At 44.0% G+C, this 13,669-nt stretch overlaps 1 protein-coding gene across 7 annotated transcripts in view; it reads right to left on the reverse strand.

Moving 5' to 3' along the window:
* Positions 1-4,171: 4,171 nt before the first annotated feature.
* The window catches only part of CLDN10 (claudin 10), a 259,036-nt gene continuing 249,538 nt past the window's right edge, over positions 4,172-13,669 (reverse strand). For all 7 annotated transcript variants that reach the window (XM_029604734.1, XM_029604728.1, XM_029604733.1 and 4 more), the window contains one exon: positions 4,172-4,321. In XM_029604734.1, coding sequence (XP_029460594.1) covers positions 4,195-4,321 — 127 coding nt within the window. In that variant the 3' untranslated portion in view covers positions 4,172-4,194. The remainder of the gene's footprint in view (positions 4,322-13,669) is intronic.

Consider the following 13,669-nt stretch of genomic DNA (forward strand, 5'->3'; position numbering starts at 1 on the left):
ACGCCCGCGGTGCCGCCCCCGGATGATGCGCCAGCCGCATCACGCCCCCCTGACATGCCCCCCAATGATGCGCGGATAACGACACGCCCCCCGACACGCTCACCCAGGAAAGCCCCGGGACTTACGCATGTCCCGGGGCTTTGCGCGCACCGGAAGCCTATGCAACATAGGCCCGGCACGGGCAGGGGTTGTTTAGGCCAGGTTTTCGGCGGTACGTGCGTATCCCTTTGAAAATCTGGCCCAATGCGTGGCGACACAAGTAGGCCTTTACCAGTTTCCTCCAGTCCGCGCCAATTAAGGAGCGGATTGGGAAGGAACTTTCCTATCCCCCTAACTACCCTACCTTTTCCCCTCTCCTCTTCTCTCCTCTCCTCTCCAACCCCTAAACCCACTCTAACTCCTTTAAATTTTTTTGTTTTACAACTTACCCGCTGTAAGGAGCAGAAGTAAGTTGTGCACGCCAGCCAGCTGCCAGCGCGCACTGTCCCGGCCAGCCCCTGGCCCGCTCCTTTCGAATGGCCCGACACGTCTGCACGTACTGGGAGGTACGCGCGTGGCCGAGCCATTTCTAAAATGTGCTCAGCAAGCGCAGGGCCCGGCCACGCACGTATCTCCCAGTATTTGCACGCTTCGGGTTTTGAAAATTCACCTGTTAATATAATAAAAATAAAGTAAAAAAAGATATCTGTGCAGGAGCAACATTGTAGATAGATTGTATACCCAAAGAATCATATTTTTGATATGCATGACAATCCTCATGGTACAAAGGACAGTATTCAACAGCTGTTAATTGTGTGTGTGTGTTTAGGGAGAAGAGTTGAAGAATGTTAACATAAAGAGTAGCCTCTCAGGTAGAAGATAAGAATGAACACAGGAAAGAAAGTAGTGTTTTATCTGTCTGTACTGTGTATGGAAGCATAGGTGTCAATAGGAAGTAGATAGGAGAAGAAGAGAATGTCAAGGTGGTGGGGTCACAAAAAGTGATAGGCTGTAAAGACAATGAATAAAATCACAAAATGTCTCATGAATTTGTTGTCATTAATTCCATTTTTTTAAGAATCCAGTACATTTATGTTTTTCAATTCCTAGGTTTTCCTTTCCTGTGTAATTTTAAAGAACTTTTTCAGTAACAGTGCTGTTAAGTTCTATACAGAATGGCCTGGTTAGGAGAAAATGCTGTCCAACATCTGTTCTAGTTTGCAAGTCTGCTCGTATGACTCAGGGATATTTCATCCCAGCAGTGCTTTGAACTCTCCCACATAGATTTCTTTTTAAGTATGCAGTTTTTGGTCCAGATGATGCTCATTGCATTACTTGAGTAGCAAGTAAATAACTGTATTTGTTTAGCTTTGTTCTGAGGTGGTGTGAAGATTTCTGTAATCCGTGGCTGCAGTTTGTGCATCACTTGCTGTTGCTTCTTCTGGTTAATGACAGTTGTAGGAAGTTTTTTTGTTGACATTTGAAGAGCTTGGAGATTTATAGACAATCGGTATTTTTGGCTTTTTTTCATCACCATTGGGTATTGATCCACAACATCTCTGCCTAATTTCATTAGGTTGAATCAAGAAAACATCAAAACTTCAAACTGTATCCAGCTGAAACTGTTAAGGTTGGTAGTAAGTTAATTGCATTATAGTGAATAACATTGTAATAAGAATGCACTGGGGTAATTAAGCAGAGTAACATTGCTATAACATTTTCTAAGAATCTTTAAATGATGAAATGTGGTGTTAACCTTAGGTGGCATGTGCTAAAAGTATTCGGCTAAATTTTAAATCCCTGCTCGCAGGGAAAACGGGGGTTATGCGTGTGGCTGGGCCTTGCGTGCGCCACGTGCATCTTCAAAGGGACACAGCCACGCGCATAACTCCTGTTAAGCGCAGAAGTGCCAGGCCCAAGAAAAGGGGCAGTCTGGGGTGAGGAGTGGTGGAGCTGGAGGCGGCCGGTACAGCAGCTATTTGCCCTTACATGCTACTTATGTCAGCTCAGCAGCTGGCATAAGTTTGGAAATAAAATTAAAAAAGGTAGGCCCTGAAAATGGGTTGGGGAAGAGGGAGAGAGGGGAGGTAGGAAAGTTCCCTCCTAGTCCGCTCCCTAATTGGAGCGGACTGGGAAGGAACTGGGGGAGGCCCAATCTCGTCGCAGCACATAAACTGGCTAAATCTACCCCTCTGCCTGTGCCGGCCCAGATTTTTTAACATGCGCATGCCAGGTAGCACGCCCTCATGGGGGCGCGCACAAATTTTTTAAAACTCTACCCCATTATGGGGTAGATTTTATAAAAGTACGCCCGCGGGTACTTTTGTTCTCGCACCAGGCGCAAACAAATGTACGCCGGATTTTAATAGATACGCATGTAGCCGCGCATATACTTTAAAATCCGGGGTCGGCGCGCTCAAGGCTGACCAAAATCGGCAGCCTGCGCACGCCGAGCTGTGCAGCCTGCCTCCGTTCCCTCCTAGGCCGCTCCGAAATCGAAGCGGCCTCGGAGGGAACTTTCTTTCCACACACCCCCCCCCCGCACCTTCCCCTCCCTAACCCACCCCCCCCCCCAGCCCTATCTAAACCTCCCCTACCTTTGTTTTAAAAGTTACACCTGCACCGGCCAGCTGGCCGGTGCTAGATTCCCCAGCCCAGGAGCTGTTTCAGAGGCCTCGGCCACGCTTCCGAAACGCTCCTGGGCCGGAACCACAGCCCCACCCCCAAATGACGCGCCGCTGCGACACGCCCCCGACACGCCCCCAGGAAAGCCCCAGGACTTACGCGCATCCTGGGGTTTGTGCGAGCCGCCGAGCCTATTCAACATAGGCTCAGCACACACAGGGGGAACTTGGGGCAGGTTTTCGGGGGGTATGCGCATAACTTACATGTGTACCCCTTTGAAAACCTGCCCCTATGTGCATACCTTTCATACAATATCAAGAGACAGCATTCCTGCAATTGATTTGGTAGTTAATTGTATGGAATTGAAATGTTTTGGCCAACCAATGCATTGCAGTAGAATGAAATCTTCAAAAAATATCATTTTCCTTGGCAGCAAGCTCTAATGAGATAAAATGCCTTTACTTTCAGCTTAGGACATCTCAGTGCACTTGTGGGCAATCTGGCAATAAGCATATAGGGATGTGAATCGTTTTTTGACGATTTAAAATATCGTCCGATATATTTTCAATCGTCAAAAATCGTTAGAGGCGATATTTAATAGGAATTCCCCCGATTTATCATCAAAAATCGTAAATCGGGGGAAGGGGGAGGGGAAGGGAGAGGGCGGGAAAACCGGCAAACTAAAACATCCCTAAAACCCACCCCGACCCTTTAAAATAAATCCCCCACCCTCCTGAACCCCCCCAAAATGTCTTAAATTACCTGGGGTCCAGTGGGGGGGGGGGTCCCGTTGTGATCTTCCACTCTCGGGCGTCGGGCGCGTTGATAGAAAATGGCGCCGGCGCCATTTTGGTTCCTGTTTCCCGACGTCACGAGCGTAGGAGATCGCTCCCGGACCCCTGCTGGACCCCCAGGGACTTTTGGCCAGCTTGGGGGGGGGGGGCCTCCTGACCCCCACAAGACTTGCCAAAAGTCCAGCGGGGGTCCGGGAACGACCTCCTGCACTCGAATCGTGTTGCCGTACTGCCGGCGCCATTTTGCTGTACGGCAATATGACCATATGGCCGGCACCATTTTGCTTTGGTCAGCTTTGCAAAATGGCGCCGGCCATATGGCCATATTGCCACCGGCACCATTTTCTATCAACGCGCCCGACGCCCGAGAGTGGAAGATCACAACGGGACCCCCCCCCCCCACTGGACCCCAGGTAATTTAAGACATTTTGGGGGGGGTTCGGGAGGGTGGGGGATTTATTTTAAAGGGTCGGGGTGGGTTTTAGGGATGTTTTAGTGTGCCGGTTTTCCCGCCCTCCCCCGATTTACGATTTACACGATATTTATAAAAACAAAACCGCGACGATCTGATTCCCTCCCCCCAGCCGAAATCGATCGTTAAGACGATCGATCACACGATACACATCTCTAATAAGCAATATGAGTGCCTTAAAAAGCTATGTACATTACTATTAATATTAAGGCACTATATAAAAAGTGGAAATGAACACCACTCTATTATTAATAATGGCGTTTTCTTATGAAAATTATTTTAAATTGATTGAAACTAAATATTTTAAGTTTCAGAAACCTTTATTTAAACATAAGCATTTTTATCAAAATGTTTGGGGATGCCTTGGTTTGATATAAGATTTGCTGCAGCACTATTGACTTTTGTCTGGAAAGACATTGTAGATGAAGCTCCGGTGTATGGATTTCTCTTTCTGAAAAAGAAAACATAGTTTGTTCATAGCTCCTTGTACCAGCAAGTTACTTTCTTGCTTAGAAAATCTAATCATTATCAATATATATCTATGATTAATAGGAATAGAAAAGCACAACTTAAGCATTAAAATACATGAAGTATCGAAGTAACAGAGGGATTCTTCAAAATACCAACATGCATGTTTCTTAATGCTACTATGCTACCTTTTGGACTTTTTCTTAGATTTCCTTTTATGTTATCCTAGTATAATTTTTTCTGATACTGTTACACTTTTTTGAAATAAAGATTTTGGCTTTTTGTTATGGTCACACCCTCTCTTTTTAGAAAGCCATGTTCTACATGTAGCCTGGGGCTCTGAAGTGGTTTCAAACACTGTAAATGCTAGTTCCTCTCAGAAAAAAAAGTATCAGAATGAAAAGGGGCTAATCTTAGTGATACTGTTTTTTTAAACTACCAATCAGATTATCAGTGGTTTTTTTGTTGGGGTTTTTTTTTTTTTTTACTAGTACTGCAGCTATCACATGCAGTTGGCCAACATCTCATACTAAGTAATGCTGGAAAAAGACATGGAATATTTGATATGTAATATTTTGCTGTTGATATCCAGGAAACCAGACTTGTTTGTGGCTCTTGAGGACCAGAGTTGGCCACCCTAACTTAAGTAAAAAATCTCCACTTGTGTTGCACAGGGTGGCATTTTCTCCAGAATGAGTATTACATCATAGGAATTTTCAGAATCAATTGTAAGTTTTTAAATAATAATTTGTGTTTATATTAAGTCTTTTGCTTTAGACTTGTATCACTAAAGAGCATTTATAGCTACCTCTAAGGTTTTTAGCCTTGGAAAACCTTTCTTGCAGCTAGAATACATACGTTTCCAATGGGGGAGGTGAGAAGGAATGATAGTATTTCCTTTGGTCTCAGTTTACCTCATTGTAAAATGTAATCATTTACAGCTGAATAAACAGATACCCAAGAAAATAAAGCAACTTGCCTGAAATCATACAAAGTTACCAGCAGTGGCAATTCATGCTAACAATAATTGAACCTCCTCTTTCACCCTTGAAATTACTGTTTTAATCAATTCTGCATTTTTCTGCATTTTTGAAATAAAACATATTACTAGTGATGTGAGAAATACATCACACATGTTGGTATTCATGCATTGCGTCTTGCAGATGTGATATGTTTTGACATCATTGTCAATATAGCTGCTCCCGCTGCATAGAAATCTGCTTTAACTTACCTCCTATTTTGTCAGTTTTCTGTTATTACTAGCACTTGCTGTGTTTTTATTCTGTCTGGTTTCTGTAATGGTTTGACTTTATGATGTTTGACTTTCTAAAAAATCATGGTTTTCTGTTTGCATAAGCTATTTTTGTAGTTAGAGAGGCAGGGCTGGCTTTGGCACTGGCAACATCCCATGTGACCACTAGGAACAGCACCTTCTATGGCTGATGTCAAGGGTCCCCCCTGAAGTGCTATGGACGGCAGCATCTCTTCAAAGTGCTCCTGAAACAGCAGTACACTATTCAGCTATACAGATTGTACTCCCCTAAATCTGGCCCTATGGAGAGGGAGCTGTTAGCAAGCAGTCTGCTACCTCATACTCTCTTTCCCCCAGGACTCCCTCATGCATATTTAACCCCATCCCAGTGTGCCTGTCCTGCATTGGTGGGGCCCTAAAAGAATTTATAGTCTCTTTCGGGCAAGGACCCTGGCTAGCAGCAGATCTTTTGTTGGATGGGTTGGGGGGAGTTATCTTCCAAGGTCCCGAGTGCTGAGGGTATCTCTGGTATGTCTGTGTGCCCCTGGGAGAGGAACATCTCATGATAAAGTTCACATTGTGGGCCCATTAGGCAAAAACAACTCCGAGATGGCGTCTAAAATTAAAGTTTGCTTGCGGATAAGCAGTGATAATTGGGCTCAGTTTATTCAGTCTCAGCCTCACCATTAATCTGTGCACTTATAGAAACATAGAAATGACGGCAGAAAAAGACCAATCGGCCCATCCAGTCTCCCCAGCAAGCTCCCACACTTATTTTCCCAATCTTATCTGTTTCATCAACCACCAAGTTCAGGACCCTTGTTGGTAACTGTTTGATTCAACTTCCCTGCCCTCCCCTATCATTGATGCATAGAGTAATGTTGGAATTGCATCAAAGGTGAGCATAAGGCTTAATGGTTAAGGGTAGTAACCGCCGCATCAAGCAAGTTACCCCGATGCTTATTTACCCCGACTGCACAGATCAATGCCTTGTTGGATGTAGTCTGAAAGTAAATCCTGTTTTCCACATTTCCCCCTGCTGTTGAAGTAGAGAGCAATGCCGTTTATGCATTCAAAGTAATGTATCAGGCTTAATTGGTTTAGGGTAGTAACCGCCATAATAAGCAAGCTATGCCCATGCTTATTTGTGAAGTTCAGTCCTTGTTGGTTGTTGTCTGAAAGCAAATCCTCTTTTCTACATTTCCCCCTGCCATAGAAGCATTCAAAGTGATGTATCAGGTTTAATTGGTTTAGGGTAGTAATACCCCCAAGCATATTTGTTTAACCAGATTGTGAAGTTCGGTCCTTGTTGGTAGTTATCTGAATGCAAATCCTCTTTTCCACATTTCCCCTTGCCGTTGAAGCAGAGAGCAATGTTGGAGTTGCATTAATCATGCAAAGGCTTATTGAGTAAGGGTAGTAATCACCAGGAACTAGCCTCCACTCCAGAATTCACCCCTATGGCTCTTCTCTTCATTCCCAGCCTTTATGGTTCCACAGTGTTTATCCCATGCCCCCTTGAAATCCTTCACAGTTTTACTCTTCACCACTTCCTCTGGAAGGGCATTCCAGGCATCCACCACCCTCTCCATAAAGAAATACTTCCTGACATTGGTTCTGAGTCTTCCTGGAGCTTCAAATCGTGGTCCCTAGTTCTGCTGATTTTTTTCCAACGTAAAAGATTTGTTGTTGACCAAGGATCATTAAAACCTTTCAAGTATCTGAAAGTCTGTATCATATCACCCCTGCTCCTCCTCACCTCCAGGGTGTACATATTTAGGTTCTTCAATCTCTCCTCATAAGTCATTTTATGTAGACATCCACCTTTTTGGTCACCCTTCTCTGACCATCTCCATCCTGTCTCTGTCCCTTTGGAGATGCAGTCTCCAGAACTGAACACAGTACTCCAGATGAGGCCTCACCAAGGACCTGTACAAGGGGATCATCACTTCCTTTCTCTTGCTAGATATTCCTCTCTCTATGCAGCCCAGCATTCTTCTGGCTTTAGCTATCGCCTTGTCACATTGTTTTGCCGACTTTAGATCGTTAGACACTATCATCCCAAGGTCTCTCTCCTGCTCTGTGCACATCAGCCCTTCACCCCCCATCGAATACATTCTTTCAGATTTCCACACCCCACTTCACAGTTCTTTCTCTCAGTCTGTGCAGATGTATCCCTCACAGGGACCCAGGGTGTCCCCACGTCTGAGGAGTAAATGGAGTAAAGGCCCTGGGTGGAAGAGGTACCCACTTTTGGTTGTGTGGCAGGGATTCCCCTCCACCCCTGGATAAAAATATGCAAAACAGTCTTGGTACAGAAAGTTGCAAAATTCTCTCCTTTTCCCCAGGGCAAAGACTCCTGTGTGGTGTCCTCAGTGTTCTCAATTTATTTGTTACTCACAGTTTGTTGTTCACTTGGTGTTCGGATCCCTTATGGGAGGAATCCAGATGTAACAGCAGCTTCTGATGTTCTCTTCAGGTAGGGAGGAGAGTCAAACACTTCCTCCTGAGTCTCAAATGCAAAGTTTCTTCCCTTGTAAACCAATTTAACACCAGAAGGTCCTGTTGCTGGGTCGCCACCTCCTCCATGCTGACTGAGGTATAGAGAGGGACAGGTCTTCCCTAACCTGGGTAGCCCCCAGAAACAGAGTTCCCCAATCCCTGAGTCCAGGTGGTGCATAGGGTATCACCAGGCCATCTACCAAGAAAATGGAAAAACCCTGAATATATACCAGAGGGATATCCCAACCAGCTAGTTAGTAGACTGGATGGAAAACCTCCCGATCCTGGTCAATTCCCACAGTCTGGGTTAGCCTGTCTTTTCTGACTGGGCCTGAAAATCAACAAAGGCTAAGCTCCTGAACTACCTCCTAAACTTTTGAAAACCCATAGTCTCCCTTTAAGGAGCTGCTTAAATCCTTTCAGGGAACAGCCATTTAAGACCCCTTAAAAGGAGAAGTTGCATTTGAATGGTAACTTCCCATTTTCAGACCTACACTGCTCTAGCTGGAAAATAGGACTCACCCATGTTAATTTTAGGGAAGGATTTGAATCCCTGAGATGAGCGATGTCCTGGGAGGAGTCCTGTGAGCCTCACCGTCAGCAAGCGCAGTCTCAGTAGCATGGCACACAGCTAGAAACAGATCCTTTGTTAAATAGGAAGGAAAGTAATGCCCACAGTATTAGTAATAAGGAAGCACAGTCCTGGGCAATGGGAGTTACTCAGAATGAGACACAGTGGAGAAGATCCAGTAGTGGCCCATGGAGCGGGGTATGCTGGGGATCCCCTCTGGCGGGAGCAGGCACCTCAGAAAAAAAATAATAAAATAGTGGCCTGTGGAGCAGAGTATGCCAAGGAAGTCTGTATAGTAGATGTTGGTAGCGATGCCAAACTCGAATGCAGTCCTATGCAGATGAAGAGCAGGAATACTGTAGAGTAGGAATGGAGATAGACTTTCACTGAAGAAGGGCGGTAGTGGCCCAAAGATTGGGGTATGATGTCTGTAGAAGTACTCACAGTAGATGTTTCCTGGAGCAAGTAGATCAGAGAAGCAGACTGGTAGCAGATAGGCAGGAGGGCCCTCCGAGGAGTGGATAGCCGTGAATGCAAGGGAGCCCCCGAGGAACAGGTACTCAGAGCGTCCAATTGCCAAAGCTGTAACAGGAACAGGAAGTCCTTGAATGAGCAGAGTTCAGCAAGATGGAACTCCTTGCTAACTCAAGGAAGGCAAGGGCTGGCTCCATTAAATACGCTTAGTGGGTTGACGTCATCGGGTGGGGATGCCCCCGAGGTTCCCGCCATGACGTATTCAAATAAGGCCCTTGCGCACACCTAAGTAATCCAGGTCCAAGATGACGGCCGGCAGCACCCATGCTGTCCCGGGAATGCCGGAGTGGTCGGCGTGAACTGGCAGACACCACCATTCCTCCTAGACCAGATGGAGCAGAGAAAAAAGAGGTGAGCATGAGAGATCACAGCCGTCTGTGACCGACAGGCGTAACAACCCAGGGCTTGCTGGTGTCTGAAATTGGCTATCGGTCACACACACTAAGGGGTAGATTTTAAAAAGGAGCGTGCGGGCGCTATCCCTGGGGTTGAAGTAAGTTGCACGCGCCGGCCAACTGCCAGCGCACGATCCCAAACACAGCAGCAAATGGCCGCTGTGCCTGGAGCTTCTGGCCCTGCCCCGCCCCACCCCTTTTTGCAAGCCCCGGGACTTACACGCATCCCGGGGCTTTACGCGCATCGCCGGACCTTTTTTTTTTTTTTTGTAATACAATTTTTATTGAGTGATCCTCAGACACAATATGAAACTTTGCCGATAACAGACAAGCAAACATAATACAGCAAACGATATTGATGACACAAATCACAGAACCATGAGGAAACACTCCTCAATTTTCCCCCTTCCAGATATCTATAACTGTGTCTAAGACATCTCTAGAGCCACCCTAGAGAATACTCATGTCGCCAACAAACTAGGAGAGGCTGCACTCTGATACCTCCCCCAGTCTGACATATTGAACAACTACAGCGGGCTAGCTCTGCTTAAACAAGAAGGAACAGGAGTCCAGTATGCTTATCCCCAAACCCTCACCCTCTCCAAACCTCCCCGTCCCGCTTCTCCCCCTTTACCCCCCTTCCCCCCCCCCTTCCCCTTTGACCCGGGTCCAGTTCTTTGGGTATCTACAAATCCGACATTACATATTATCATTGCAGATTGGTACTCAGACTTCCACACATTTAGCAGCATTAGAATCCTTTTTTCAGTTGGGAAGGGAGCGGCCATTATCTCTCTCGACATATTATAGGGCCGGACCTTTTTAAAATAGGCTCGGCATGCGTAACCTTTCTAAATACGGTCCTAAGTGACAATGTGCTAAAATGTTTTTCTCAGTTTGTGTCTATGGAGAAAAAGTATCATTCATCTGGTTCTAAAAGAAAGAGATTTAATTGGCTCTAATCAATTCTTTATTTATATAGAAGTGTAATAGAAGATGCAAGAATATGCTGTTTAATCTGCAGTTTTTTCTTTTACATATACTTGCAGAATAGTATTATTTACAGATAGATTTTTTGTTATGTATGCTTTGTTATAAACAATTATCATCCTAGATTCCAAACTGTACCTATTTTTTAAGTTCAAATCTGTTTATTTAATTATCAGAAAAACAAAACAGAAAACAAGATAACAGAGCCACAATATAGTGTACAAAACACAAATCAGAAGAAAAGTATATACATCATTGTTGCAGGTTATGCAACAATAGAGGTTATCCATATAAAGCAAAAAAGTCATCTTTTGGCTTCCACATTTGAGACCATTTAGCCATCTGGCGGTTCTAAACAGCTACCACCTTCTCATATTTATAATATAGACATACAGAATTCCACCAAAAGTGCTCATTTAGGAGATCACTGAGCCTCCAGTATGACATCATTAAATGTATAGTAACAGCAAGAAAAAAATCTAACAATTTGCGGTGTGGAGGAGAAAGAAAAAATGGCAAAGCTGCCCCCTTAAAATAATTATACAAGCGCAAGAAACCAGGGTGAGATGAAAAGAAACTGCAGCATGATCAGAAACTAAAATGGTAAGGGATTTCCTCATGCATAGTGTAAATCTTTGATCATTTATTGTAGGCTTTTAGATATGTGGTATTTGTTTTTTCTATTTCTTAAATTTTTCCAATTTTCTGTGTTTTGCTGTAATACTACATGTATTGCGTTTCAAGTGGATGCTTGATATTATATTGTAAATGCATAAATTAAAAATTTTTTAAAAATCAATGCGGGAATACGAGGGGTGTGGAGAGGAGAAAAAAGTGTAGTCCTTATCAGTGGGATGTAATAGTCTCCATGGGTCTACCAGACCATTGGTCTCAGTGCAATTGTATAAAACCGTATATGTTTTAGTGTAAAAAGTCTAGCTTTAGACTGCTTATCTAAAAGAAGGTCCAAAGGTTGGTTAAAATTGCCACCCATAACCTATCTGAGGATCCTATTCCCAGTAAATGGGAAAAGAGTTTTGAAAAAAAAACTGGGTCATCATTATAGGGTGCATGTAGATTAAAGAAAACGAAACCTTCACACCTAAAGGAGACCTGTACAGAAACCCACCTGCCATCAGGATCTGCAGAATGTTGAGAGACCTGAACCCCCAACCGTTCATGAAATAATATAGCTACCCACTTGTTCTTGTGCTGTGCAGGGCTGAAAAATTCCTCCCCAACCCAATCACATTGCAATTTGAGGGATTCCACAGGGGAGAGATTTGTTTCTTGAAGCAGAGCCACATCTGCATGTAGAGAGTGCAGATAAGATAATAGTTTCTTCCTTTTAATGGGGATGTGAAAGGCCATTGATGTTTAGAGAAACTATGCATAATGAGGAGGCAGGCACCATACTGGCTTAACACGGCACTGCGCGTGCATGTACCACAAAGAAACCTGAGATCTGCAAATAAAGCTCTACTAACTGTCCCCTCTGTCAAATCAGCACATCTCACGCAAGTAAGGGAAAGAGCACTGTCACTGGCTGGTCCTGTACACTGGACTACCATGCCACTCGAAATAAGACTACAGACAAATCTGAAATTATTCAAAACTAATCTGAAAACCTGACTTTTTAAACAAGCATTTTATAAAGAGAAAGAAAAGGAGAAAAATAGTTGAGCGATAAGGATGCACCAAGCTAGAAGTTTTTAGTAACCTACATAAGCATATTAATGTTAAAATCAAACTGCCTAATTTGTTCCTAACAATCAGGTTTAATTTACACACCTAGTTTATTATTTTACATTGTTACCATACTATGATGGCACACGAGTAATTTGTAATCTATACCACACATATTTCTCTTTATCGTTCCCTTCTGTAAACCGTTGTGATGGTATTTAACTTAATGATGGTCTAGAAAAAATTTTAAATAAATAAATAAAAAACATGAGGGGAATGAATGCAGAACCTGCATGAGGATAAAATATGCATTATGAATCAGTGAACCCAAGCAACATCGTGGCTACCCAACCTAAAACCATACATTAGTAAAGAAAATGTGAGCAGTAGATAGAGAGATATGAAAAAACAGTCAAAGCCAAAAATTGGCAACGAGAGTATAATGAGCCTCAAGGCAGAACCAGCTGCTGGACAAGATCCGATTGGAAAAAAAAATGTAGGCCTCCGCCCATGTAGGAACTAAAAAGATGACTGCAAATATGAAGCAACATAATCAGGAGAAACAGGAAAAAAGCTCTGACTCAAAAATAGCCAGAAGAGTAGACAAACAAAAAAATATGAAAAATCCAAAACCTCTAGTCAGGTGAAAAAAGAGCCAATTTTGTTCCAGCCTCATAATGAGGAAGAAGGAGCAAAAATCTAATATTCAAGAAATCATGTCACCATGTCCTGTGAAGCTTCCAGGGAAGACAGAAAGGAATCAAGATTGGTAGGCACATCAAAGGTTTTCATTTGGTTGTGACAAATTACCCTCATCCTCGCAGGGTAAAGAAGACCAAAGCAAGCCCCCAAACCCTCCAGGCCTGAAAGGCCTTGCGTTTAGCCACAATTGATCTTTCCAAATCTGGCACAAAAAGGAGAGTGTGGCCTTGATAGGTAATTGGCGATCTAGTATGGGCTGCTGAGAGAATTGATAAGGCTTTTGAGGATAGCGAAGCAATTTAAATATGATAGGTCTCAGATATTTAGAATTTTGCAGAGGTCTGGATGGGGTGTAGTGTGCACATTCTATCTCCAGAGGAACTTCAAATGTGAGTTGCAGACATGATGTAATTAGAGAGGACAAGCACCAGATCATGTCTGAACCTTCGGTGCCCTCCGGGACACCTAGGAGCCAAACATTATTTCTTTGGTTATGATTAGCCAAGTCCTCAATATCCCTTTGAAAGCGTTCTACCTTTTGAGCAAGTTGAGGAAGTGGGCCTGTTGCGAGCAGTAGTGGCGCAATTTGCGATTCTATGTCTTCTAATCACTTGTTACAATTCCCAGTCATAAGGTGCCTGCTCCTACCTCCCAGCACCGGGCCCGGACTGCAGCCCTCCTCTCCTTGGCCACGCCAGG

This window comes from Rhinatrema bivittatum, chromosome 5 (genome assembly GCF_901001135.1).
Source record: "Rhinatrema bivittatum chromosome 5, aRhiBiv1.1, whole genome shotgun sequence".
Taxonomy (NCBI): Eukaryota; Metazoa; Chordata; class Amphibia; order Gymnophiona; family Rhinatrematidae; genus Rhinatrema; species Rhinatrema bivittatum.